We start from the raw sequence: 27560 nt of genomic DNA on the forward strand, positions 1-27560 counted from the left end.
GTGTGTGTGTGTGTGTGTGTGTGTGTGTGTGAACATACATTCACAGTTATATGGGAACATCTATAGTTGATCCCTGAATCGTGATTTACAGTTTTTACAATCACTTTGCTTCTATTTTCAGAACCTTGATGTCATTTTTCAAAACTCTAGACACAAAACTCAAAACGGTTATCACTTGTAACACAGGCTGTCTAATGTTCAAAACATTGCACATTCACATCTTTAAAGAAATATTGCACTTGCACAATCATTGGTTCAAAAAACAAATTTACTGTGAAATACCATTGAAACATAACTATAGATCACCCACACACAAGCAACCGATAGTTTCACTGTGTCATTGTTCGTACAATCATTAAATATTGTAGAACAAAATAGGTGATACAGGTTTCATTATGGTACTACATGTACAGTAAATACATCTCTGTAAAAGTACTGCAGTAGTAGAGAGAATACTACAGACACAGTGGAATCATTGAACAAAGTTTGTAATATATTGATGCAAAACACTACAGTACAATCACAACATAGGTTTATTTGAATCAAAGCAAAAATAATTAGCTATGAAATAGAAAAGAAAACCTACAGCTCTACAAACCTGATCGAGCTCATCAAGAAAGGTGACAAGGAGAGCTGCATTATATGGTCCAATATGAGGTCTGCGTCCCACCACACCATCTTCTGATATAGCCACACACATGGTAATGTTGGCCCCATGTTGTCCAGGTACTTGGATGGTTGCCCACTGGCCAATGAAATTTCGACCTCTCCTCCTTGTCTTTGCCAGATTAAAACCTGCCTCATCCAAATATATGAATTTGTGATGGTCGTCATCAGCATCCAGCTCCATCACCCTCTAAAAATACATTTTGGAAAGAGATTTAGAGATTACTGTACAATGTAGAATTTTTGGGAATGTTTTTACAACAGCCATCTTGAAACTGAACTTACCTGAACATACTCAGTCCTCATTTGCTTCACTCTGTCTGCATTTCTTTCGAAAGGCACACGGTATAGTTGTTTTATAGATACCTGGTGCATTTTCAGTATGCGTGCAATAGTCTGCAAACTTATGGATCCCACATTGTTGAACATGTCTTCATTGTCCAAGATATGCCGGCGAATTTCTGTAAGGCGAAAATCATTTCTGGCCTGAACCAAATCGACCACAGCCTGCTCTTGTTGGTCAGTTAGAATTTTGCCTCTGCCTCCACTATTTGACCTGGTCTCTATAGGGATAATATTATATAATATTCTACAGGGAACATTAGAGTAAGAAGACACTTGGTCACATCACCTATTCTGTGATACACATTGGTATGCAGTCATTTGACAATTGAGAGTAGTATAATGTTTAGTTCATGCTGATAACTTACCGGTTCTCATTGCGGAAAGTTCTGATTATTGAGGCCACGGTTGACCTTCTGAGGTTTGGTTGTATCATTGTAGCCGCCTCAGTCATTGTCATGCCATGATTTATGACAAGGTCTACAACTATTGCCCGAATTTCATTGGACACTATGCTGTTGCTGCCGCTGTCTTGGTCCGTGGCCTTGTCCTCTACCACGTTCCCCCACACCTCTCAAACGAGGCCCACAACCACCTCTCAGAAGGGGTGCCTGTCCTCTACCACGTTCCCCCACACCTCTCAAACGAGGCCAACGACCAACTCTCAGAAGGGGTGCCTGTCCTCTACCACGTTCCCCCACACCTCTCAAACGAGGCCCACAACCACCTCTCAGAAGGGGTGCCTGTCCTCTACCACGTTCCCCCACACCTCTCAAACGAGGCCCACAACCACCTCTCAGAAGGGGTGCCTGTCCTCTACCACGTTCCCCCACACCTCTCAAACGAGGCCAACGACCAACTCTCAGAAGGGGTGCCTGTCCTCTACCACGTTCCCCCACACCTCTCAAACGAGGCCCACAATCACCTCTCAGAAGGGGTGCCTGTCCTCTACCACGTTCCCCCACACCTCTCAAACGAGGCCCACAACCACCTCTCAGAAGGGGTGCCTGTCCTCTACCACGTTCCCCCACACCTCTCAAACGAGGCCAACGACCAACTCTCAGAAGGGGTGCCTGTCCTCTACTACGTTCCCCCACACTTCTCAAACGAGGCCCACGACCACCTCTCAGAAGGGGTGCCTGTCCTCTACTACGTTCCCCCACACCTCTCAAACGAGGCCCACGACCACCTCTCAGAAGGGGTGCCTGTCCACTGCCATTCCTTTGACCAACACGTCTTCCTCATCTTCCTCCCACCACTGCTTGACCTCCATTGTGACCTGGATCACCTGCTGGCTTCATGTTACGTATCACTATGCTCTTGAAATTGGATCCCAATCAACTCTTTATATACTCATTCCACAATGTGCACTCAATCATCAGTAACGAGTTGGCAGAATTGGACAAGCAATTACAAGGGCCATTTGGGACCATAGACACAATAGGCTTGTTTGAGATTAGCAAAATCTGCGCAGAAACGATCACCGGTGATCAGCGCGAGATGCATGCCGGTTAGAAATGTGTCCGAGTGCGGTCCGCCTTGCTCTGATGTCATGCTGACGTATGTCAAAAAACTCTCGCGAGCACAAGGCGCACGTGTCGGATTCTGCAGTCGAGCGCAGTTGCTCTCCACTGACTGCGCTGATCAAAAGCATGATGGGAAACGACTTGCTGACGACACAGCTTAATGCTCATTGGTTTAAACAACTGTGATGTATTGTTCTCTTTTAAAATGTTTGATTTTAAAACTCTAATATCATGTTTTATGTGTATATGTTATGTTTGAATATTCCCCAACTATCTGACAGTGCGATCTCTTTGGGTTATGCAATTAAATTTTTATAAAAAAAATAAATAAATAAAAACACATATGTCTGTATTAAAGAAAAAATGATTGATAAACATGTATTTGGAATGAAATTAAATAACAAGTACTTTGGGTGTCTTGTTCATTTTATTTATTTTCATATAAAAGCAATATAACTTGAATTACATCCAGTTTATTAGCAACACTGTTCACAAGCGTGAATCCCGCGATATCCATCTTTGATCTCGCAGGTGTCAGATCCACTACGAGAAGAGAGATCTGTCCGGCTTGCCTGTGCTTTTTTTCACTCCTCCTCTCACTGCAGCCGCCTACTCTCGCATACATTTCAGCCGAGGCAAGGCGCATCTCAAACAAGCCTCGTGTCTGATGAAGCATTATGATAAAATATTAGGCTACATCCATTGACATTGTAGTCTAATTGGTTCATGCTCCACGCTAATTGGTGACAATGAATCTCGTTATCTTGAAACTTTCATGATTTAAACATGGAAGATTGTTTGTCTGTTTCCATACAACTATGCATTAAGAGTAATGCAACAGTTACTAATCATTTTGAGCAGTTGTATCAATTGATAGTTAGATCATTGTAAGGAAATGAATAGACACTCATTTGAAAAGTAATGTGTGAATTGCCTTTTGAAATAGTAGTACTTTGATTTTAAGTTGTCATATTGAACAGGTGATTTTTGTTGAATGATTTAAGTTTTATGTGTATTGTATCCAAGTAATTGAGAAAAGGGTTGGAGTTGTGAAAAATGACATCAAGGTTCTGAAAATAGTAACAACGTGATTGTAAAAAACTGTAATTTCAGATCTTATTTATTAATATTAATGTAGAATATACAAACCTTATATTACTGTGATTGTACTAACATCCCTCTCCTATCCCTCATGCCTCAAGTTACTGAAAGTTCACCAAGATATAATGTAACTTGTGAAATCATTATTTTCCCCTCTCTTGTTTGGCATCATTTTAATTGTCTCTGTGTGACTGGATAAAACGGTCTCAATTTCACAGCACTAGAATAGATCATGACGACAGTTTTTCTCAGTTGCTTTAGTACATTTCTTGAATCACAATTCTTGTACAAACAGCACCACACAATGGATTATCTGCAAATGCCTGTAATTTGCCTAAACCCCTATAGTTCATCTCTAAACTCAGTATTTATGTCAATGAACATATCAGTGCTATCAGAATGACAAGTCCTTGTGTCATTGTTCACAAACAAGATAGTCAAAATGCTTAGTCATGCTATCAAAATGACAGTGTACTCTGTATTACCTGATGTAAACTATACGATTTTGATGACAATGATTGAAAATGCACAAGACTGCACTTTAAGTCAAGTCAAGTCACCCTTATGGAACCAAAATATATGGGAATATACTGCAAAATATAATGCAATATATTACATAATACATTTCCATATATGGGAAACTAGTGCTTATATTTTTCAATATACTGTAAAATATGCATTGACCATGCATGGCTATATATTAATACATTTAAAATATTTATAAATGAAGACAAAAATAGCATTACATGCAATATTCACAAAGTTTTATCCTTTATTGTGTACATATATTGCACATACATGTTCCCATATAAATGTGAATGAAAGTTCACACAAATACAGTGTAGCACACACATTCACGGAATGCATTACAACAGATTTCTAGATCCCAGCATGCTTTGCTTCTGACTGCATTTTTGCATTAAACTTGACTGTTTGATTTGTTTGATCACATTTACACTGTAAAGCAGATAAGTAAAATATGAAAAATCATGTGCATTTAAAAATACTGTTTCACAGACAGAAGTTAATGACATAAGGTGAGTATTTGACAAAGAATACAACAATGTATATTTTAAAACAATAAAGAACATTTCTGCATTTTACTTGACTGTTTGATCACATTTACACGGTAAAGCTGATAAGTAAAGAGGAAAAATCATGTACTTTAAAAAATACAACAATATAATTTACGTTTAAAGGGATAGTTCACCCAAAAATGAAAATCCTGTCATGCTATTCCAAACCTGTATGAGTTAGTTTCTTTTGCATAACACAACATAAGGTATTTATAAAGAATATGGGTACAGTGTAAGTCAATGGCTACCATCAACTGTTTGTTTACCCATATTCTTCAAAATATATTATTTTGTGTTATGCAGAAGAAAGAAACTCATACCGGTTTGGAACAACATGAGGGTGAGTAAATGATGACAGGATTTTCATTTTTGGGTGAACTAACCCTTTAAGAATATTCCTGCATTACAATTCAAAGCACAATGTCGTTTTGGTTTTGATTCTGTTTACACTCTCTTGTTGCACAAAGCCGGTAAGAAACAGCTAAAAAAAAATTTTTAAAAATCAAGTTTACCCTTCATCTCCTCCCATTCATCTCTGTTGAAATAGATGCGTTCAATGTGGTTGTCATTTTTTTATTTTACAAAAAAAAAAAAAAAAAAAAAAATCACACCATGTAAACCCACTAATCCCCATTTGTCCAAAAACCGGAGAGTACTACTGTTTGTTTAGCAGTCATGTTAGCAGATAACTTTTCAAAGTCTTTTACTCTACAACAGACTTGCTTGAAAGATGTTGATGTAATCCTCTCTGCACGTAGTCGATGCCAAGTGGTGCTGCTTTGGTCCCTGGTTCCACTTCCCAGGTGTAGTGATTCCTCTGGTGTAATTATCAAACCTCCATAGAAATCATGTTTACATTTACATTTATGCACTTGGCAGACGCTTTTATCCAAAGCGACTTACATTGCGTTATCCTATACATTTATACATAGGTATGTGCAATCCCCTGGGATCAAACCCACAACCTTGCGTTGTTAACGCAATGCTCTTAACACTGAGCTACAGGAAAGCATGTTCTCTCTGGTTTATAACAGTTGTGTAGGAGAGTGGTTGTGGAGGCAGAGACAGTTCAAAGGACACTGTCTGCTGGGGTAACTGTTAGGTTAAAACAGACCCTAAAGGTAGCTCACCAAACTCTGTGGAGACCAGTTCTTTCTGTTGCTTTCCAGCTGTTAATAATTTCAGCTTCCTAATGTTTTTAGGTTTTCCCTCAGTTTATCTTCAAATTCACCGCAGGGCAATGGAAGAGGGACTGGGCAATAAACATTTGGGAGAATTCCAGCACTCGTCCGGTTAACTCTTTGGGGATTTGCATTTGGTGGTTTTACTTTGGAAACTGATGCTCTGCTGGTTGACTTTGGCTTCAGTCCTAATGTTCTTGATGGCACATGCCATGTTTGAGGCAAAGAGGTTTTACTTGTTCTGGGCGGTACAGATTTGTGCCCCATTTTTAGGTAGTGAGTCAGTGTGTACAGTAGTCCCAGTAAGTGGTTGCAGTGCCCCAATCCTGCTTTACAAGTGCAGTGGGTGTCTTGGATAAATGGGCTTTCTGAAGACAGATCCACCTGCAAAAAACAAACAAACAAACAAACAAAAAAACAAAAAAAACATTGTTAGTAACAAAGTCAGTATTAGCACTGAAGGGGTGGATTCTTGAAACATTTCAGGACTTGCCAAATACCAGTGTTTTTCAGAGTGATAACGTAGGCTACACAGTAAAATCGCCAGAGTTAAATCAACACTGCTCAGAGCAAATATGGTCCCACTCTACAGAGTGTTAAAGTAACACTAAAGTGGTGTTAAAGTTAATGAGATAATTAAGTGATTAATTTAGTGATGATTGAGCATTATTGAAGACACCTGATGTTAACAAGCAGAATCACTGAAGGAGAAAATCATAAATTGTAAGCCACCATTATGGTGATGGGTGTTTGCATTAGTTGGGCTCTTGACCCTTATATGTTTACTTTAAATTTTACTGTTGTTTGTCTGCTTTTATTGATTTATAACAGTTAAATTAACAAATTAAAGTGTGATCTGATAGTGTTGGTTATGTTTTGAAGTAATCATGCTGTGATTGGAAAAATGAAAATTATAGAGATAGTTTGGCTTAGCTTTTTACCAGCAACTTTGTGATTTTAACAGCATATGATTATCAGTACTTTATAATCCAAAATATTTCATAAACATTGTTTTGATCAAAAGACTTTCAAATAAATTCGTTTAGAAACACAGACATCAATAATCAGCCTGTGAATCCCAACAATGGTGACAGTAATAAAGCATGTTGCAGTGGCTGCCACCAATCACAACTCATTAATGGCTCCCATCATGCATTGCGGTATGAATAAATTATGATCTGAATTGTCTATGTAATTTACTTTTCCTAATTGAATATTCTGCTCATCACCATTGTTGAGATGCATAGACTGAATCTTGACGTCTGTGTGTGCCTAAAAGAAGGATTTTTGTTTTGTTTTAAACAACTTTTAAGAAATCCTTTATATTATATCAAAAATTCTAGATATTTATGCAGAATCACAGTTATTCTGTAACCAACAACATAAATCAAAGCCAGAAAGAAGGATCTTAATGAGTTCAGTGATCAAGTTCAAATGATGAATGTCATTATATAACCAACACCATCAGATCACTTTTTTTCTTTGTTCATCTGGCAGTTATAACTCAGATACAGCAGCCAATCAAAATCTAAAGTTAATAATATAAGGGTCAAGAGCCCAACTAATGCAAACACCCATCACCATGACGGTGGCTTACAATTTGTGATTTTCTCCTTCAGTGATTCTGCTTGTTAACTGCAGGTGTTCATCACTAATGCTCAATCATCACTCAATTAATCACTTAATTATCTCATTAACTTTAACACCGCTTTAGTGTTACTTTAACACTCTGTAGAGTGGGGCCATATTTGCTCTGAGCAGTGTTGATTTAACTCTGTGGAATTTACTGTGTACTAGTGATGTATGTCTCGAGACCGGTCTTGGTCTCGAGACCGGTCTCGAGACCACTTTTACGTGGTCTCGGTCTTGTCACGGCCTTGACGGTCTTTGGTCTTGTCTTGGTCTCGGACCTCTCGGTCTTGTCTAGGTCTCGCTGTCTCAGACCAACATAGTGGTCGGGGAATTTAGCAATACAATACTACAATATCCACGACGACACAACGTTCGATAATGCAACATTATTATCCGCAACGGAACGGATTGAAGCGCGCGTCCGAGTGAAAGTTCGGCGTGTGCGTGAGCCACACCAGAAAACACTTTATCCGCGCCACTGATCGCAGCGGCAACGAGCACTTTGATCACTTGAATTAAAAAACACATATCAGTGACATCATGATGGGTTTTAACTTCATTCAGGAGAGTTTGGGTAACTGCACAACTGACAGATGACTTTGATCGCACCGCCAACGGTGTGTGTGTGTGTGTGTGACGTGTGTGTGTGTGTGTGTAACCATAGCGACAAAACGACCAACTTTCGGATCCTGCACTTAAGCCTATAATTTCGTTTTTAAAAATTGAATTATGTGAGACTCCGAAATCGGCAGAGATAGGCAGGCATTTGCTTAGATGAATTTGTGACTTTGATATCTGTGTGTGTGTGTGTGTGTGTGTTGTTTGATTACAGTATTGTATTTAAGATGGTGTTAGACTAAATAAATGGTCTTTTAAATATCATATGCATATCTCCGTTGTGTTGACTAAACATTAGGCCTAATCCAAGTTTATAATTGTGTATCTTTAATTTGATGTTACGATTTCATCTACACATTAAGTATAATTTCAATTGGTTACATATTTCTCATTCTTTAGACAGTTGTTGGAGGAGCAAGATGGTGTTGGAGGTGTTTGATGTTTTGTCAGATGAACCATCAGTACCAGTAATGTCAGTCCTCAACAGTACACAAAAGTTAAGGGAGTTTCAATCCTCTAATAGTGCAGTAACAGCCGTCATGCAATTGCTACACATAGGCCTAGTTGATCTCACCCAGTCTGCAAAAACATTTACAGTGAGCTCACAGTCACACACATGACATGGTCTGTCTCTGTATTGTTCTGCCTGTGTAGTTGAAGTAATACCGTCTAATATGTATTGAATGTAAACTGCGGCTGAAACCTAGTATGCTGCTGTTCTTGAATTCATACAAGTTATTGCTTAGCTTCAACACTAGTCTGTTTTTTTTCCCCTCCGGTCTCGACTTGGTCTCGGTCTTGGTCTCGACTTGGTCTTGGTCTTGACTTGGTCTTGGTCTTGGTCTTGTCTTGGTCTCGATACCCTCTGGTCTTGGTAGTGTCTTGGTCTCGGTTTAGGCGGTCTTGACTACAAGTCTACTGTGTACTAATAAAATTCTGATTTCACTTCTAACCCATGGACATTTCCTGTTTGTTTTCCAAACAACAGTTGAAGACACTTCAGTTCTAACCAACATTAACACGACTGTCATAATGCTATTATCCAAATGTGGAACTTTTTATAATTTTAATGGAGAAATTAAAATACTAAGTTACAACAGGAAATGTCAGCCTATTACTATTGTTTACATCCCTGGAAATGGTTTATAAATACATTACATTATACTGAATGTGTTTGTTTAAATGTATACAAGTACATGCATTTATATTAGTAAAAATAATTACGGGGTGGGGTGGGTTAAGCTGATAGTTTATGTTTTGGAACATGGTAACGTTAGCAGGTTTAAGCTTAACCTGTTTTTTCCACTAACTTCCTTATACTACTTGTAACAAATGTACTTAAATTGGAACAACCACTTATCCATATAAATAACCTATATTCATATCACCTTTACACTCTGTAATGACTCGTTATACCCGAAATACCTGGTATGTATTTATTATGAACCAACACAAAAGGTTGAAAAAAACAAACTTAAAACCTTGAACTTCATATGAACATGGAGGGTGCAGAACATTGCAAAAAACGAGCTAAAACCTTGAACTTTATATGAAACATCCTAAACATGGAGGGTGCAGAACATTGCAAACAAAAATACAGAATAACTGTTACCTTCATGGTGTAGCTACTACTAACGTTACCTCGTTCTTTCACATCGAGCCCTAACACTACAGCCTGCTTTGTTTCTCTTCACTGTACATGTATCACATACATCAAATACTACAGTTAACTGTTTTTGAATTGGCTAATATTGTCATCACATATACAATCGGTAACGTTACATACTTTCAGCATAATTTTACTAGCCCGTTCGGCAATATTAGCTCTGTCAGCTCGCTAAGCTAACCGCACAAGAAAGTCGAAAAAAGTAGATTTTACCTTCAACGTCGTGGATATACCCCTCAATCCAATTGCTGTATCCCTTCAGGAGGATGGACGGACCTAGGTATGTTTGAGTCTTTGTCCGCCCATGACTCCACTAGGTTGATAGTAAGAGGAGGAGGAAACGTTAGATTGCTAGTCCACACATATCCTGTTGTTGTTATTTCATGTTTCCCCTCACAGCTCGTTCTGGAATCAAAATGACGGCAGGCTGAATAAGGCGTATTCAAAATTAACCTCTGTCCCATTCTGGCTTGAACCTGCCCCTTCTTGCTCTACGCCTACTGTGCATATGAAAACATTTAAAACCACTGGCAAAAACAGATGTAAAGAAAAAAACTGAACTGAACATAACATTTTGGAGACGAGGGATGGAACTCTCTAGCTCACTGGTGCTGGTTTTAGTCTTGGCTGTGCTGGTATTATTCAGATGGAAAAGAAAGCCAAGTGGACGTTCTTTGCCCCCAGGGCCGCTGGCACTGCCACTGATTGGAAACTTGCCAATAATAGACAAGAGTGCACCCTTTAAAAGCTTCATGAAGGTAAGAGAGACGGCAAGGACGTTGTGTCTGAATTAACGTTATATGTTTTAAATAGAATCATGTGAGACGTATCATAATCACAATCGTAAGGATGTTGCAGTGTCAGACATCCCAAGTCTCCCAGAAGTTCCGGGAGTCTCCCGCATATTGATAGCTGCTCCCTGATGCCCGCAAATGAGGTAAAATCTCCCGAAATCTAGAGCGAGCGAGCAAGAGCGCGCATGGGAGACAGAGGCTGTTTCTCAAAACCAAGAATGCAAAGAACGGACTTGTGTTCTTGGGGAGAACGCTCTTGCTAGTTGTTCTTGGAAGAATGAACTCACAAGGTGACGAGCACACAGAACGCTTCTGACAGTTTGAGACGATGTGTTCTTGCTGGTTTTGCGCAATAATACCCCCGCACAGACGCCGTCTAGCTGCAGTACCGAAACATAACGCGATTTAAATAACGGTTTAAACGGGTTAAATAACGGGTTTAAATAACCCAAACATAACTCCTTCCTCGAATGCCGAAATGAATGCTGGGATATTTCTGCCGTCAAGTTCACACAAGTTACCAACCTATGCATCCTCGGTAAAATGGGCGTGTCAAGAACACTTCCGGAATTTTTAACCGTTCTTACCAAAATGCAAACTTGTGTATTGGGACAGTACTTGGGCAGCGAATGATGACGTTTCACAAGTTCACAAGAACACAAGTACAGACAAGAACGCATATTGAGAAACGGCCAGAGACTGTGCTCCAAAAACCGTGTAGCGCGTGCACGGCAGAGAGGGAGAGGGAGCGAGAGACCTTGTGTGTGTGTTAGTGTGCGTGTGTGCCTCACCCAAGCGGCTGAAGCGGGTGCGGTAAAGTAGGTTTTATGTTGACATTCGTTAGACATTCGATCTTTTCTTCAGCATTAATCGATATGTGATGGCTTAATAGTCGTGGATGATGCTGTATCTCGTCTAGGTAACACTGTAAAGCATAATATCAAAAGTGAATTTTAATATTAATCGAGGAAGTAACTGTTTTAGGAATTGGAAGTGAAAAAGTCCTTTCAACGATCCCCACTTGGGCACTTCAAGTTAGGGAGTGTCTCAAAAGTGCCAAATCGACAACAAAGTTGGTTAAGTATGTGAATTATTCCACAAAAACACTAAAAACGTGATCCTTTTACATATGTAGTTGATGTTAGTAAATAGATTAAAAATAGATTAAGCCCATTTTTAACTTTTATATGATTTATATGTTATACATTATGTAATTAAACTGGATGTCTTTAATGAAATACATCTATTTAACTTTGTGGTTGTTTTATGTAAAGACCTCAATTGACCCTACAATGTATTTATACACACTTGCAGCATATAATAGACACAAAAAAAAAAAATACAAAAAAAAAATAATGTTTTACATTTATTATGAATTTTTTGAAACATACACATCTACTTCCTGCTCATGTGACCTGATGATGTCACACCACCTGTAATTTATTCACTAACCCTTGTGATAAATCATACACAATTTGGATTTTGAAAATCTTATTTTGTCTATTTTAAATGCATTTTTGAAATATACAAATCTATATAGGCTTGTTCGACTTCATGCAGCTCTGCGCAGACCAATCGGCGGCTGATTTGAAGCAGTGCATGCCGGTTAGAAATTTTGTCCGACTTGATACAGCGCCGACGCCACGTGACTGTGACGTATGCCATCAAAGTACCGCGAGAGCGATTCGAGAGTAGCCGGAGAACTCAGCCAGCGCAGCTTCTCAAGAGCGGCTGCAGGAGGGCTGACGACGACACAGCTGTTCCACGATTGGCCGGATTCACCGCATGACAACGATCACGTGTGTTTCGTGTTTATTCGAACACCTTTAGTTCCTCTAAAGCTCACAAATCAGTTTTTTATAACAGTAAACACTCTTTTCATGTCGTTGCGATGTTATATTGTATCATGTAGGCCCTATCAAATTAAAACTGATTAAAAAACGTATAGACTCCACTTCATTGATAGTAGCTTATGTTGAACTTTATTCTTGTTCAAACAGACGCTGTATGAAGCGGTACATAAAGTATTGAATGAAAATGTCTCTGAAACATCTGTGTATTATTTGGCAAATATTACATTTATTTCACTTCAGCTGTGGTAAAGTACGCGAACACCACGTGAGCGGTCACTACGGGAACCAGAAAGTGTCCGACTTCACGTCTCCGTTTGCAGCTCCTCCCCGCCTGCACGCGGCTACTCTCGCCGATCGGTTACATCCAGCCGATGTCCAACACACCTCACAACTTCCTGGTCATGTGACCTGATGATGTCACACCACCTGTAATTTATTCACTAACACTTCAACTATATATTTATATATAAATGACTTGTTGATGCAGTGTATATACACATATATTACACGCATATTATTGTAGTGTAGATTCCTGCTTATTTGACCCAATGACTTAGCATAACTTTAAATAGGCTATGCAAAAAAATAAAAAAATAATCTACAGTTTGCAATGAATGACTATTTCTAAACATGTTTTACAGATATTCAAAGTTACTTCGCTTTACAGAAGGTGTGTCTCTAGCGCCGTTTATGTGACCCAATGATGTTACAACCCCTGTAATATATTTACGCATATTTCTCACCAATGACTTTCATTTTCTTTTTAGGCTTTTACAAATTGCTGTAAAATTTACAGCAATTTACTGGCAATTTTGGTTGCCAGTAAGCCTGTACATTTTACAAGATAACTGTAATCATAAACTACATTTCTACTGTAAAATTATACAGCACACCTGCAAAAGCAGCAAAACAAGAGCAGCTTTGTATTTACAGTTATTTAATGCAATCTTTACAGTATGTTACTGTTATTAATAATGCACTGAATTAAAACCTGAGATAACTTTCATTTGAGGAAATTGATTGGTCTATTACCATTAAATATTTATACTGTGAGCTATTTCACTAAGAAAAAGACTTAAATGAGTTAACTAAAAACATAAATTTAACTAAATCCTACTAGTTTACATGAATGAGTTGAAGAACTTAACAAAAAGATCATCACTGCATCAGCAAATACACAGTCACTGCCTTTAAATAAATCAACGTGCATCATATCATCAGTGTTTCTCTGCTCATCCTGGACTGAAGCACAAGCTCTTCAACACAATGATGACCCACAAAACTCAACAAAAACCCTTTAAATCCCAAACAGAACATTAAACACTAACAGATCTCCACTATATCATAATGTACAAAAACACACAAAATCACATAAAGTAATTCACAGAATTAAAAAAAAAAATTTTTACTACAAAAAAGTCACATCAAAAACAACAACAAAAATAAAAGCACATGGTAAGAATAAAAGAAAATAAGACAATTCAGCTGCATAATTTGTGCATGCAATGCATGCTGGGAGTTCTGTACTATGGTGGTACCCAGCATGCATTGCGATATGAAGCTTTTCATTTGAGTGTCAACATTGTTGAGATTCATATGAAGATTGTTAATGTCTGTGTATGAGAAAATATTAAAAACTTCTTTAAACTGTCAATGCATAATGTTTTTAAATTATTCAAATTATTAAATATATATAAAATCACAGGACTGTTATAATCAATCATAAGGAAAGACATATTAAGAGAATAAACTCTGGATGAAATGAGGTGATACTGATTTATAAATTCTATTGATGGCATCATCAACATACAGCCATAATCATCAGATCACCCGTTTCTGCTATAACAGGTGTGCCTTATAAACACACAAATAAAGCAGCCAAAGAACAACTATTGGTCAAATGTCAAGGGCAAGAGACCAACTAAAGCCAACACTTATCACCATCATGGTGGCTAACATTTCTAAACCTCTAAACCTCTGTTAATTCTCAAAAAAAATAAAAATAAAAAAAAAAATAATAATAACTTCTGCTTATGACAGAAATAAAGTCAGTCTGGTTAGTAATAAGTGAAGCTGGTAATGCTGTTTGTGGAGTTGTTTAATTCTTCTCTGCTGAGATCTTCACAGATTTAATGTCTTCTTTTCTCTTCAGTTGATTTCATCTAAGGCTGTGCCTTAGATTCCATCCAAGATGGCGCCGCGGATGGCTGCCTCGGTGTGGAGCTCTCCAGTTATTGTGTTGTTTTTGTTGGTTTGTTCTGCGTTTAGTCATTCTTTTCCTATCAGTTTCACCAAAGACGAACTACTGGACATTAGGAAACACACACCAGACAACTTTTTCACAGATTTTGATTACTCAGACGTTTTACTGGACATTCTCGTCGGAGGGGCAGCGGTGTTGTTCAAACGCGCGGTCAGACGCAAACGCGGGAAGCGCGCTGGCGCGCTGGTTAAACTCCGCGAGCGCGGCCTCCGCACTGCACTCCCTAGTATTCATCTTGCGAATCTCCGATCTCTTCCTAACAAAATGGACGAACTTCTTCTCCTCACCCGCACTAACAAGGACTTTTTAAACTCCGCTGCTCTGTGCTTCACTGAAACCTGGCTGAGTGTAGCCATACCGGACAACGCACTACATCTGCCGGGCTTTCAGCTGTTCCGAGCGGATCGCATCGCGGAACTAACGGGGAAAACGAGAGGTGGTGGATTGTGTTTCTACATTAACGAAAGTTGGTGTTCAGATGTAACAACACTGAAGAAGATGTGCTCTCCTAATTTAGAGGCACATTTCATAAACTGTAAACCTTTCTACTCGCCGCGGGAGTTTTCCTCATTCATTCTCGCGAATGTTTACATTCCTCCAGACGCGTGTGTGAGCGCGGCGATACAACAGCTGGCTGAACATATAGCTGAAATGGAACAAAGGTACCCAGACTCTCTTTTAATCATTCTTGGGGATTTTAACAAAGCAAATCTCTCCCGTGAACTGCCAAAATACAGACAGCATGTTACATGTCCTACCAGAGACAGTAATATATTGGACCACTGTTACACCACGATAAAGAATGCGTATCACTCCGTCCCACGGGCAGCTTTGGGGCTCTCTGATCATTGTTTGGTTCATCTTATACCGACCTACAGGCAGAAACTGAAATCAGCTAAACCTGTAATAAGGACTGTAAAAAGATGGACCAACGAAGCAGAGCAGGATCTACAGGCCTGCTTCGATTGCACTGATTGGACTGTTTTTGAAGCTGCAGCCACCGATCTGGATGAGCTCACAGATACTGTAACATCATATATCAGTTTCTGTGAGGATACATGCATTCCTACCAGGACATTCTTATCATTCACTAATGATAAACCATGGTTTACTGGGAAACTCAAACAGCTTCGTCATGCCAAAGAGGATGCTTACAGAAGTGGGGATAAAATCTTGTATAACCAGGCCAGAAACAGACTGACAAAGGAGATCAGAGTTGCTAAAAGAAGCTACTCTGAAAAGCTGAAAACCCAGTTTTCAGCCAACGACCCGGCATCAGTCTGGAGAGGCCTGAGGAACATCACCAACTACAAATCACCATCCCCCCGATCTGTGGAGAATCAACAACTGGCTGACACTCTCAATGCATTCTATTGCAGGTTTGAGAAGCCCAGACTCACACCTCACACCCGCTCTGATGTGCACTTCACACATCCACCATCACCTCCTGCAACCCCTCTCCTCCCCCCTTCTGCCATCCAACCTGAGCTTAAGGTCTGTGTGGAGGACGTGAGCCGAGTCTTCAAAAAACAGAAGACTAGGAAAGCTTCAGGCCCAGACGGCATCTCATCTGCTTGTCTAAAAGCCTGCGCTGACCAACTGGCCCCAGTCTTCACGCAGATCTTCAACAGATCATTGGAGCAGTGTGAAGTTCCCTGCTGCTTCAAACGCTCCACTATCATTCCGGTTCCCAAAAAACCTAAAATCACTGGACTTAATGACTACAGACCTGTCGCTCTCACGTCTGTGGTCATGAAGTCGTTTGAAAGACTGGTGTTGGCCTATCTGAAGGACATCACTGGACCCCTTCTGGATCCCTTTCAGTTTGCTTACAGAGCAAACAGGTCTGTGGATGATGCAGTCAACATGGGACTGCACTATATCCTGCAACATCTTGACAGACCTGGGACTTATGCACGGATCTTATTTGTGGACTTCAGTTCGGCCTTCAATACCATCATCCCTGATCTTCTCACAGCCAAACTGACTCAGCTCTCCATGCCATCCTCAATCTGTCAGTGGATCTCCAGCTTCCTGACCGACCGGCAGCAGCGAGTGAGACTGGGGAAGCTCACATCCAGGACCCTCACCATCAGCACTGGCGCCCCCCAAGGGTGCGTTCTCTCCCCACTGCTCTTCTCCCTGTACACTAATGACTGCACTTCTAAAGACCCCTCTGTCAAGCTCCTGAAATTTGCAGACGACACCACCGTCATCGGTCTCATCCAAAATGGTGACGAGTCTGCTTACAGACTGGGGGTTGAACAGCTGGCTGTCTGGTGCAGCTATAACAACCTTGAGCTGAACACGCTCAAAACAGTGGAGATGATTGTGGATTTCAGGAGAAAATCCCCAGCACTCCCCCCTCTCACCATCATGAACAGCACTGTGGAAGCAGTGGAGTCATTCAGGTTCCTGGGCTCTACCATCTCTCAGGACCTGAAGTGGGCAAATCACATTGACTCCATTGTGAAAAAGGCCCAGCAGAGACTGTACTTCCTTCGCCAGCTGAAGAAGTTCAATCTGCCACAGGAGCTGCTGATCCAGTTCTACTCAGCCGTCATTGAGTCTGTTTTAAGCACTTCCATCACTGTCTGGTTTGGTTCAGCTACCAAATCGGACATCAGGAGACTACAACGGACAGTCCGGACAGCAGAGAGGATTATTGGTGCCCCCCTGCCAACCCCCCAGGACCTGTACTCTTCCAGAGTGAGGAAGAGAGCAGGTAAAATCATCACAGACTCCACTCACCCTGGACACCCCCTGTTTGAACTGTTACCGTCAGGACGGCGACACAGATCACTGGCCACAAGAACATCCAGGCACAGGAACAGTTTCTTTCCACAGGCCATTTCCCTTCTGAACACTTAACATGCCCCCCAAGGCATATGCCTGTAAGTGCAATACTCCCACTGTCTAGTGCAATATTCTCTTAACTCAGGTGATATTTATATTTATATTATTCATACTACTCAAAATACTGTAAATATGTTCATAATCTGTAACATGCACTAGACTCCCACTGTCTAGTGTAATATTCTTTAACTCAGGTGATATTTATATTTATATTATTCATACTTCTCAAAATACTGTAAATATGTTCATAATCTGTAAATGTTTATTCAGACTAAACCCAACTGTGACCCCTCTTTTTTTTTACTTTTTATACTATTTTTATTTTATTTTTTTTAAATATATTTTATTCTTAGAATTTGTATTACTATGTTTCTTGTTGTATTTGTATTTGTATTTGTATATGTGCACTGGAAGCTTCAGTACCAAGAAAAATTCCTTGTGGGTGCAAGCACACTTGGCAATAAAGCTCTTTCTGATTCTGATTCTGATTCTGATTCTGTGGCTGAAGTCAGTAGTTTACTGTAAAATCTAAGTCACATTTACTAAACAAAATAAGTTATTTTCTGTGAATGTATTTATGTGAACATAAATGTGAATATATGTGAATGACTACTCAGGAGAGTAAATGTTGAAATGAAGTATCCCTTTAAAGGCAGTGACTGTGTATTTGCAGATGCAGTGATGATTTTTGTCTTTTTGTTAAGTTCTTCCTCTCATGCATGTGCTGTTGTTAACTAACAATTATCTGCACGAGGACTGAGTTAAATTGATGTTTTGTTAACTCATTTAAATTATTATTTTTTTAGAAAAAATATTTTTTTAGTGTTTTACAGTTATAAGACATGTAACTCCTTATTTCACTGTTATACTAGATGTGATATTACAAGATTCCAGTCCATGGGTGATAAATATTACATAAGAATTTACATAAGAATCTCATGAATATAAGAATTTGGAGAATTTTTCCCTGATCAGACCCCACATTATAAAAGTATAATAATAATAATAATAATAATAAAAACTATTGAGTGTAGTAATAATATCTCACAAGCCTTTATCGCTGTGCGACTACATCTATACACTTTTATGGTGCAGACAAAAGCCACCAAAGTTAGATGGAGCGGCACAATTCATTTGCCATTTTTTTTATATAAGAACATTCCCATGATGGTGACATCAAATGAACCAATCATTCATCAACATCTAAACCTCTGTTAGTTCTCAATAAGAACTTATGTACATATATGACAGAAATAAAGTCAGTCTGGTTAGTAATAAGTGAAGCTGGGAATGCTGTTGTGTAATCCTCCTCTGATGAGATCTTGAGAGATTTAATGTCTTTTATCTTCAGTTGATTTCATCTAAGGCTGTGGCTGAAGAAAGTTGTAGTTTGTGTTCTTATTTCTCTTTCTTTCAGTGCTTGTTCACAGCAGGTGTTTGAAAGAATGTTTCAGGAACATCATAACTAACCTTTCAATAACATTCTATTAACATTCAGGAAACTGGACATTTTTATGTTCTTGGAATGCTTAAAATCAACGTTCCTAGAATGTTTAATTGTTAATCAAAATTAAGTTGAAAGAATGTTTAAGGAACATCTTACCTTCAAAAACACGTTCCTCTAACGTCAAGAAAACTGGAATTTTTTTACGTTCCCAGAGACAACACTGAATATTTGGAGAACGTTCTTGTAAAAGAAGCTCTGTTAGCTGGAATCACTCTGTCTCCTCTCCACCGATAAGCTGGTGTGTGGTGGGCGTTCTGGCGCAATATGGCTGCCGGCGCATCATCCAGGTGGATGCTGCACATTGGTGGTGGTTGACGAGATTACCCCCTTCCACTATATAAATGTAAATGTAATGAATTATCCAACCTTGCACTGGTGTGTGATAGCAAAGTCTGTTTTCTCAACAGTGGAGCAAAACCTATGGGCCTGTGATGACGGTGTACCTCGGGCCTCAAAGAATTGTGGTTCTGGTCGGTTATGATACCGTGAAAGAGGCTCTAGTGGACCAGGCAGATGACTTTGCATCCAGATTCCCCATTCCCTTTCTAAACAGAGTTATGAAAGGCTATGGTACAAGTGATGCTGGTTTACTTTTGTTTTATAAACAGATACTATCAGTTCGAAGTAATTTAATCTAGATTAAATGTTTGTAGGTCTGATCATCAGTAATGGTGAACGCTGGCGTCAACTGAGGCGGTTCACTCTCACCACACTGAGGGATTTTGGAATGGGCCGTAAAAGAATGGAACAGTGGATTCAAGAAGAGAGCGAGCATTTGCTGAAGAGTTTTGAAGAAACCAGATGTGAGGAACTGACGAACATGATCCATTTATTATATACTAGGATTTGTATATGTTGACAGTTCCGCGCTAAAAAATTATAATGGTAAGGTTTTCTCCTTCAGCTAAACCAGTTGACCCAACCTTCTTCCTGAGCCGGGCTGTGTCCAACGTGATCTGTTCCCTGGTGTTTGGGCAGCGCTTTGATTATGATGACAAAAGCTTCCTGCACTTGCTCCAAATCCTCTCCAGACTTGTGCGCTTTGTCAGCAGCCCTTGGGGCCAGGTAAGCAATCACTCTTATGCTCTCACATGAATAACACAAGATTTTTGCACAAACTTTTTGTAAGGGTGTGTTCACACTTGTAGTTCGGTCCGCTTGGTCCATTTGGTCCAGACCAAAAAAAAAAATCCTTTCAGTATTCTCGGTCTGGTCCGTATGGCAGCGATCACACATGTTAAAATGAACCGCACTAACAGAGCAATCGCACCAGGATTCGTTTAATCAAACCAAACATGCCAAGTGTGAACACACACTAGTTTTGATTGCAAGGGTGTGTTAACACTTGGCATATTTGGTTTGATTGAAACAAACCCTGGTGTCGATTGTATGGAGTAAATTTTGTGCCATAATGAAACAATCGAATCCAGCATTTTGCAAACAAACTCGATCTGCTTTGGGAAGGAAAACTCAACTCACAAACAAACAGAAAGCAATGTGCAAATACAAAGGTCAATTTTAGCGAAAACGCAGAGGTGAAACAAATATGTAATAATTCCTTTTTATTTTATAATAATTCATTTTATTTATGGGTGCCTTTCAAGACACTCAAGGAAACATTACAAACAGTAAAACACATTAACAATGAATATAAACATGAACAAAAATGTAAATAAAATACACATAGGCTATGTCAATCAGAATAAGATAATAAAAAATAAAAAAAGTAAGACATGATATAAAAATTGAAAGACTAGAACTATTTCGTATGTCTTGAGGTAAGGTATTCCAAAGACTCGGAGCAGTACAACTAAAAGCTCTACATCCCATGGTGGTCAGACGTACAGATGGTATAACTAGAGTCGTAGTAGAAGAAGACCAAAGACATAGAGTATGTGAATACACATGAAGTAGTTGCAAATATGAAGGTTCTAGATAATGGAGAGCCTTATAAGTGAAAAGTAAAATTTTAAATTGAATGTGATATCTAACTGGAAGCAAATGGAGTTGCCTTAAAACTGGAGTAATGTGCTCAAAGAACGGTGTTCGTGTAATGATCCGGGCTGCTGAATTCTGGACCATTTAAAATTTGTGAAGAAGTTTCTGTGAAACACAATAATTGCAATAGTCAATACGAGATGTAACTAATGCATGTACGAGGACAGCAGTACTGTTAGCGGAAAGAGATGGTCGAAGACAATTAATATTTCTCAGATGATAATAAGCTGACCGTGTGATGTTGTTTGCATGTGCCTCAAAAGATAAGGTGCTGTCAAGGATGACACTCAAACTCTTAACCTGAAGGGAAGGAGAAAAGACAGAATTATCAATAGTCAATGTTAAACAATTTTGCAATTTTGATTTAGTGCCTTCTAATAGAATTTCAGTTTTCTCACTGTTTAACTTAAGAAAATTACATGTAAACCATGATTTAAGTTCAGATAAACAAAGCAAAAGAGAGGAAGGTGGTAACTTTGAATTGGGCTTTGAAGACATAAAGAGCTGGGTGTCAGCAAAACAGTGAAAATTTAAACCAAATGTATGTAAAATTTGTCCTAAAGGCAATAGATAAATAATAAACAGAAGAGGGCCCAAAACTGAGCCCTGAGGTACGCCACTAGTAATTTGAGATGCCCGTAATTTAACATTTTTAATTTGAACAAACTGAGTCCGACCCGATAAATAAGATCTAAACCAATCAAGTGAAATTCCAATGGAAAGCAACCTCTCAACTAAAATACTATGAGAAATGGTGTCGAAAGCTGCACTTAAGTCAAAAGAATTAGTATTGATAAAAGTCCAGAATCCACAGCCATCAACAAATCATTAGTGACTTTAATAAGTACGGTCTCCGTGCTATGAAATGAGCGATAGGTAGACTGAAATTGCTGAAACAACATCCACTATATTCTGCAATTGGTCATTATAATGTGAGATCAATTCATCAAGGCTAAATAGTCCATCTGTGTTCATATAAGTTATCCACTTCATTAGAAAAAAACAGATAAATCAATATTCTTAATGTTACAAAATGAGATAATATGACTTTAAACATTCTTTGACACTACTAAATTGGCACTAAAAGACACCAGTTTATGATCAGATATAGACAGGTCACGTGCAATTCAATTAAAATGTATTATTCCAGTGCAACAAATAAGATCAAGTATGTGACCTTTTGAATGAGTAGGAAAATCAATTAATTGATTCAGTCCAAAGCTGTTGTCTCAGTGTCACTTGCCTTATCAATATGGATGTTAAAATCACAGACTACAATCACATTTGGAGAAATATAACATAACAAAGTTTAAAAAGCTGAAAGTTAAATTAAACGTTAGTATTAGATTTAGGAGGACGGTATATAGTTATTATGATAGTAGGTATTGGTCTATTAACTTGTAACACCATAAATTCAAAAGTAACATAAGAAGGTACAGCAATAGTAGACACCTTCCATTTCTTATTGTAAAGCATCGATAGACCACCACCTCGACCCGAGACATGGGGTTGGCAAGCGTAGGCAAAACCCGGCGGAATGGACTGATTCAGCTGAGAAAAGTAATTTTGTTGCTGCCATGTCTCAGTTAAGCAGAGAAAGTCAAACTTACAATCCTAGGGGATCAATTTACCGCTAGTTTCCCGGGAGAAGCACTGATTTGAAACACGCTTGCCTTTTCTTACAGCTGAGGATAATGAGCGGTGATCAGGTGAGTTTCTGTCTTACTGTATCTTTAATTAACCTTTTTGAGGTTTGCTTTTGCAAAATGCTTATTACATATCTAGACAGAAATCCACATTAGCACTTAGTAGCACTCCACCCCACATAAAAACATTGTGACGGCCCAGATCCAGCCCACATCTGGCACATGTGGAAAGATGATCTGGCCCACATGCAGCGTGGATTGACAGCCCTTGGGTGGATCACTCCTGTTTGCCAGATCTGGGCCACAAGCAGGCCATAGCAATGCCACATGTCAGCCAAGAGCAAATAAATAAACCACAACTGGACCTTATCTGAGTCACAAAATCTGTGTATAATAAATATGGAGTCATCTCAGCCTTAATAAGCCTGTTACTAGCAGAATCACTGAAGGAAAGAAGAGAACAGTAAGAGACGAGCAGAAACACAAGAGCTATAACTGACTTCCAGCCATAGCCTTAGATGAAATCAACTAAAGATTAAAGAAAATATTAAATCTCTCAAGATCTCAGCAGAGGAGGATTAAACAACTCCACAAACATCATTACCAGTTTCACTTATTACTAACCAGATTCACTTTATTTCTGTTAGACGTCTACAAAACCGGACCAAACGAACCAAGCGAACCGAACTACAAGTTAAACCCTAAGCCTCAAACCTCTTAGCTTAGACAATATCGATTATATATATATACACAGTTGCAGCAGGTTTGAACTTTACATGTACTTTTGTCCATTTAACAGACACTTTTATCTAAAGTGATTTGCAATTCATTCAAGATACAAATTTGTTACTATCATGTGCACTTCCAGACCATCAAACCCATAACCTGGCATTGCTAAAGCTATTCTCTAAACCAGTGTTTCCCAATCCAGGTCCTGGAACAGTCCCATCTCTGCACATTTTGTCTACCTTACACTGTTAACCCTTGCTGTAAAAAAAAAAAAAAAAAAAGGCCAAATTCTGACAATATCATTCAATTTTCCATTAAAACAGTAATATACCGTAATAGAATAATAAAAAAAATAGCCTACAGAAATATACTGTAAATGAACAATGCTCAAAATCGACACTCAGAGGCTGTGTTCCAAATCACACCCTCTACCCTCATTCACTATTCCCTAAATTAGTTCACTAATATAGTCCCCTTGACAGAGTGAATGCAAAGAAGTGAGTGAATTGAGAAACTGATGAACACCTGATAAGCAGAATCACTGAAGGACAGAGAAACAAGAACAGAAAAAAGAGAAACACAAGAACTACAACTGACTTCCAGCCACCGAGTGTGAAACCAGTTTACAAACCAGTTTACGGTTTATTTCAACTTTTACAAAAGTTCTTGTTGAGAATTAACAGATATTTAGTTGTTGATATTTTATTGAAAATAATAAAGTTTGTTGTCACCATGATGGAGATCAGTATTTGTTTTAGTTGGTCTCTTGACCCTTGACTTAATAACATTAGTTTCTCTCTGGCTGCTGTAACAGTGAGTTTATAAAACACATTTGTTATGGCAAGAAAAAGCCAAGCGGAAGATGATCAGGTGTTTTAGGCTGTTGAGATGATGTCATAATCATCCTGGACATGTCTGATTCTCTGATCACGTCCAGTATATAAGCTTTGAATGTATGGGTATTTAATATTTATCGTACATCTGTTAATATACAACATGAAATACAGCAATATTTCAGAATTATTCTAAAGACATTTTGAACTCCTCGTTAACTCAGACACACACAGACATCAACAATCAGCACATTAAACTCAACAATGGTGACAATCAAAAGTTTCATGTCACAATGCAGGATAGTAGAAAACTCCCAGCATGCACTGCTGCATAAAAAATTTAAAAAAATAAATAAATAAAAAATAATAATATATATATATATATAGCCACCATTGTTGAGATTCACATGCTAAATTTTGATATCTCTGTGTTTCTACAATACAGTGTAGCTGTGTTTCTTTGGTTGTGAATGATGTGTTAAAAAATCATCATTGTAACTCATTGCTGCAGTTTAACAGTGGTGGTGTAACACTTTTGATACAGGATTAAACTCTGAATGAGTTTAGTGATTAAACAGGCTATATGATGATTTTGGCATCATAATTAATATAACTGCAATCATTCACTAACCATGTATGTATGCACAAGTGTGACCTGCAAATTCACAGTTCAAACAGCAAGAGAGAAACTTATGCTAAAAGGTCAAGAGTCCAGGGGCCAGTTGCATAAACATAGCCATTATGTTAAGACTGTGTCTTAAGAACTAGTATGATCAACTAGAAGTTAGTTAGGGGTAATCAGTCTTACTGTTCAGTGTCAAATAAGACCAATCTACGTTTTTATGTTACTGACTTTAAGAAGTTATTAACAGTTTTAAAGAATAAAATTGGATGACTAACTTGTAAGACTAGTCTTAACAGTTTATGCAACTGGCCACAGAACCCAACTAAAGCAAACACTGATCTCTATAATGGTAACTTCAAACCAAACATTTTCAATTAAACATCTCAATAACAACTTCTGTAGATGTATGACAGAAATAAAGTCATACTGGTTAATAATAAGTGTAATAATGTGTAATGGCTGGAAGTCAGTTGTATTTCTTGTGTTTCTCCATTTTCTGTTCTTGTGTTTCTCTTTCCTTCAGTGATTCTGCTTGTTAACAGCAGGTGTTCATCACTAATGCTCAACAATCACTTACATATTCCCTTAATTATCTCACTGCAACACTGTCTCAATGTTACTTTTACTCTTTGTAGTGTGGAATTTCCCTGTGGGGTTGAAAGGGTTAACAGTGTAAGATGAAATTACACACCCACTGAATGTATTTTAATAGTAATATACTGTAAGTTATAAAACAGGTATGCCAGTAGTTTACTGTAAAATGTATTTGTGCAGAAGAGTAGAGCCTGTGCTTCAGTCCTGGAGAAGACCGAGAATCATTGATGATATGCTGCATGTTGCTTTATTTAACAGGCTGTGTAGTCTGTGTAGTATATTTAACTACACTAACTGTGTAGTTGCTGGTCCAGAGGAAATCTTTTTATGTACAATAGTTTTTTTAGTGGCCTCAAATGAAATAAGTTCACAGTAATACTTTGCTCACATTATTAATGCATTATACATTTTAGTTAATACATTTAAAGGACAGTTGGTCAATTTAAGGCAGTCGGTTTCCCCACAAGTGAAATGAGTTAACTCGAGTTTTAATTTAGTGCATTTTTACAGTAACATACAGTAGATTACAGTAAATAACTGTACAATTAACAGTAAATTACTGGCAACAGTGTTGCCAGTATTTTACTGTAAAAAAAACCTGGTACGGTCTAACAGTGTATCTAACAATACCTAAAATAAGGAGAGTCAAATAAGAGACACAGACTGTTGTGTAAATAATTTTTTTTAAATGTATTACAACTCAATTTTCTCATTCTCAACAGCTGTGCAACATCTTCCCTCGACTAATGGAGCACTTGCCAGGGAGACATAACACCATCTTCAGAGAGATAGACAACATCAGATCCTTCATTATGAATAAGGTTAAGGAGCATGAGCAGAATTTAGACTTCAATGACCCAAAGGATTTTATTGACTGCTTCCTTAACAGATTAAATCAGGTATGTAATGTTTACAATGATTTTATATCAGTTTTTGTCATTGTCTTTTTGCTGTGTGAATATATATATATATATATATATTTTTATTTTATTTTATTTATTTATATATATATATATATATATATATATATATATATATATTGCGTTTATATACAGCACAAGTGTGTAAATAAATAAGAAACAACAATGGAGTGTCTTTAAAAACCCTCATTTGTGCGGAACTACTGCCTTCTGCCACAGATTCAAATCTCAAGTTGACAGTTTAACAGCTGAGCCCAAGCTTCAGTTACTAATTCTAAAACATCAATTTACTACTAGCAATGAAGGAATGCTGAGTTGCTTCATTGAAGTGTATTGTACTATGTGTATTACATAATAATTAGAGATTGACTATGCAAGTGCATTACCTGCATCTAGCTGATATTCTTCAGGTCAATCTTATATTCATAATCACAAAATCAGTTTGAATGTCCGTTGATTAAAAAGTACTAACTTGCGAGCAGGGACTTTCTGAGGGGGAAATGTTTACCAGGAACTTCATTTAGACCCTGGTCCCTGTGGTCGAAACACACTGAGTACAATCCAAAGACCCTAGTTCCTGGGGGAAGGTCCTGCGGAGGAAACACGGCTAGAAAGACCCTGCTCGCAAGATAGTACTTTTTCAAAGTACATGAAATTTCAGGGGTGGGACTTGGGCGCTGAACATGCTGATTGGATGAGTTCACGCAGAATTTGGATTGGTTGACTACACGCAGCATTTTATTTCAACCACCATTTTTAAAAGTCTGTTGTGGTGCGTGCATTTAGAGTTGTTTGCTATTCGAATCAACAATGGAGTTGTTGGAGCAAGTGCTCCAAAAAATATGACCGATAGACAGACGACAAGGTTCAGGCTTTATTAAGCTCATATGCAGAGAAATCCAGCGGGAACTGGAGAGTCACACGCAGTCCTACGTCACCGGACTAATTTGCCTAATCTTCAAGTACTTTAGACTGGAAAGGAAACGCAGACAGCAAAAGTTCAAGGGACACATTTTTCCCGGTAATTTCAGTTACCTGTTGACTTGGCAGTGAGATAATTAAGTGAATATGTTAGTGATGATGAGTGTTAGTGATGAACACCTGCTGTCAACAACACATCATCTCTGAAGAAAA

The 27560-nt window shown here is 38.4% G+C and overlaps 1 protein-coding gene and 2 long non-coding RNA genes across 3 annotated transcripts in view; 2 read left to right on the forward strand and 1 right to left on the reverse strand.

Moving 5' to 3' along the window:
- Nucleotides 1-27560, forward strand: part of LOC309507050 — a 269877-nt gene that overhangs the window by 12782 nt on the left and 229535 nt on the right. The gene's annotated exons all lie outside the window — the stretch shown is intronic.
- The window catches only part of LOC309507040 (cytochrome P450 2G1-like), a 49998-nt gene continuing 31688 nt past the window's right edge, over nt 9251-27560 (forward strand). The window contains exons 1-5 of the mRNA XM_082181129.1: nt 9251-10566; nt 19489-19651; nt 19735-19884; nt 19986-20146; nt 26229-26405. Coding sequence (XP_082037255.1) covers nt 10396-10566; nt 19489-19651; nt 19735-19884; nt 19986-20146; nt 26229-26405 — 822 coding nt within the window. The 5' untranslated portion in view covers nt 9251-10395. The remainder of the gene's footprint in view (nt 10567-19488; nt 19652-19734; nt 19885-19985; nt 20147-26228; nt 26406-27560) is intronic.
- LOC309507052 lies at nt 10680-12967 on the reverse strand. Its single transcript, XR_014209010.1, has 3 exons — nt 12848-12967; nt 11303-12143; nt 10680-10801 (listed from the first exon to the last, which is right to left on the reverse strand). It is a non-coding gene; the product is annotated as an uncharacterized lncRNA (long non-coding RNA).

Source organism: Leuciscus leuciscus (assembly GCF_965113295.1).
Source record: "Leuciscus leuciscus genome assembly, chromosome: 9".
Lineage (NCBI taxonomy): Eukaryota > Metazoa > Chordata > Actinopteri > Cypriniformes > Leuciscidae > Leuciscus > Leuciscus leuciscus.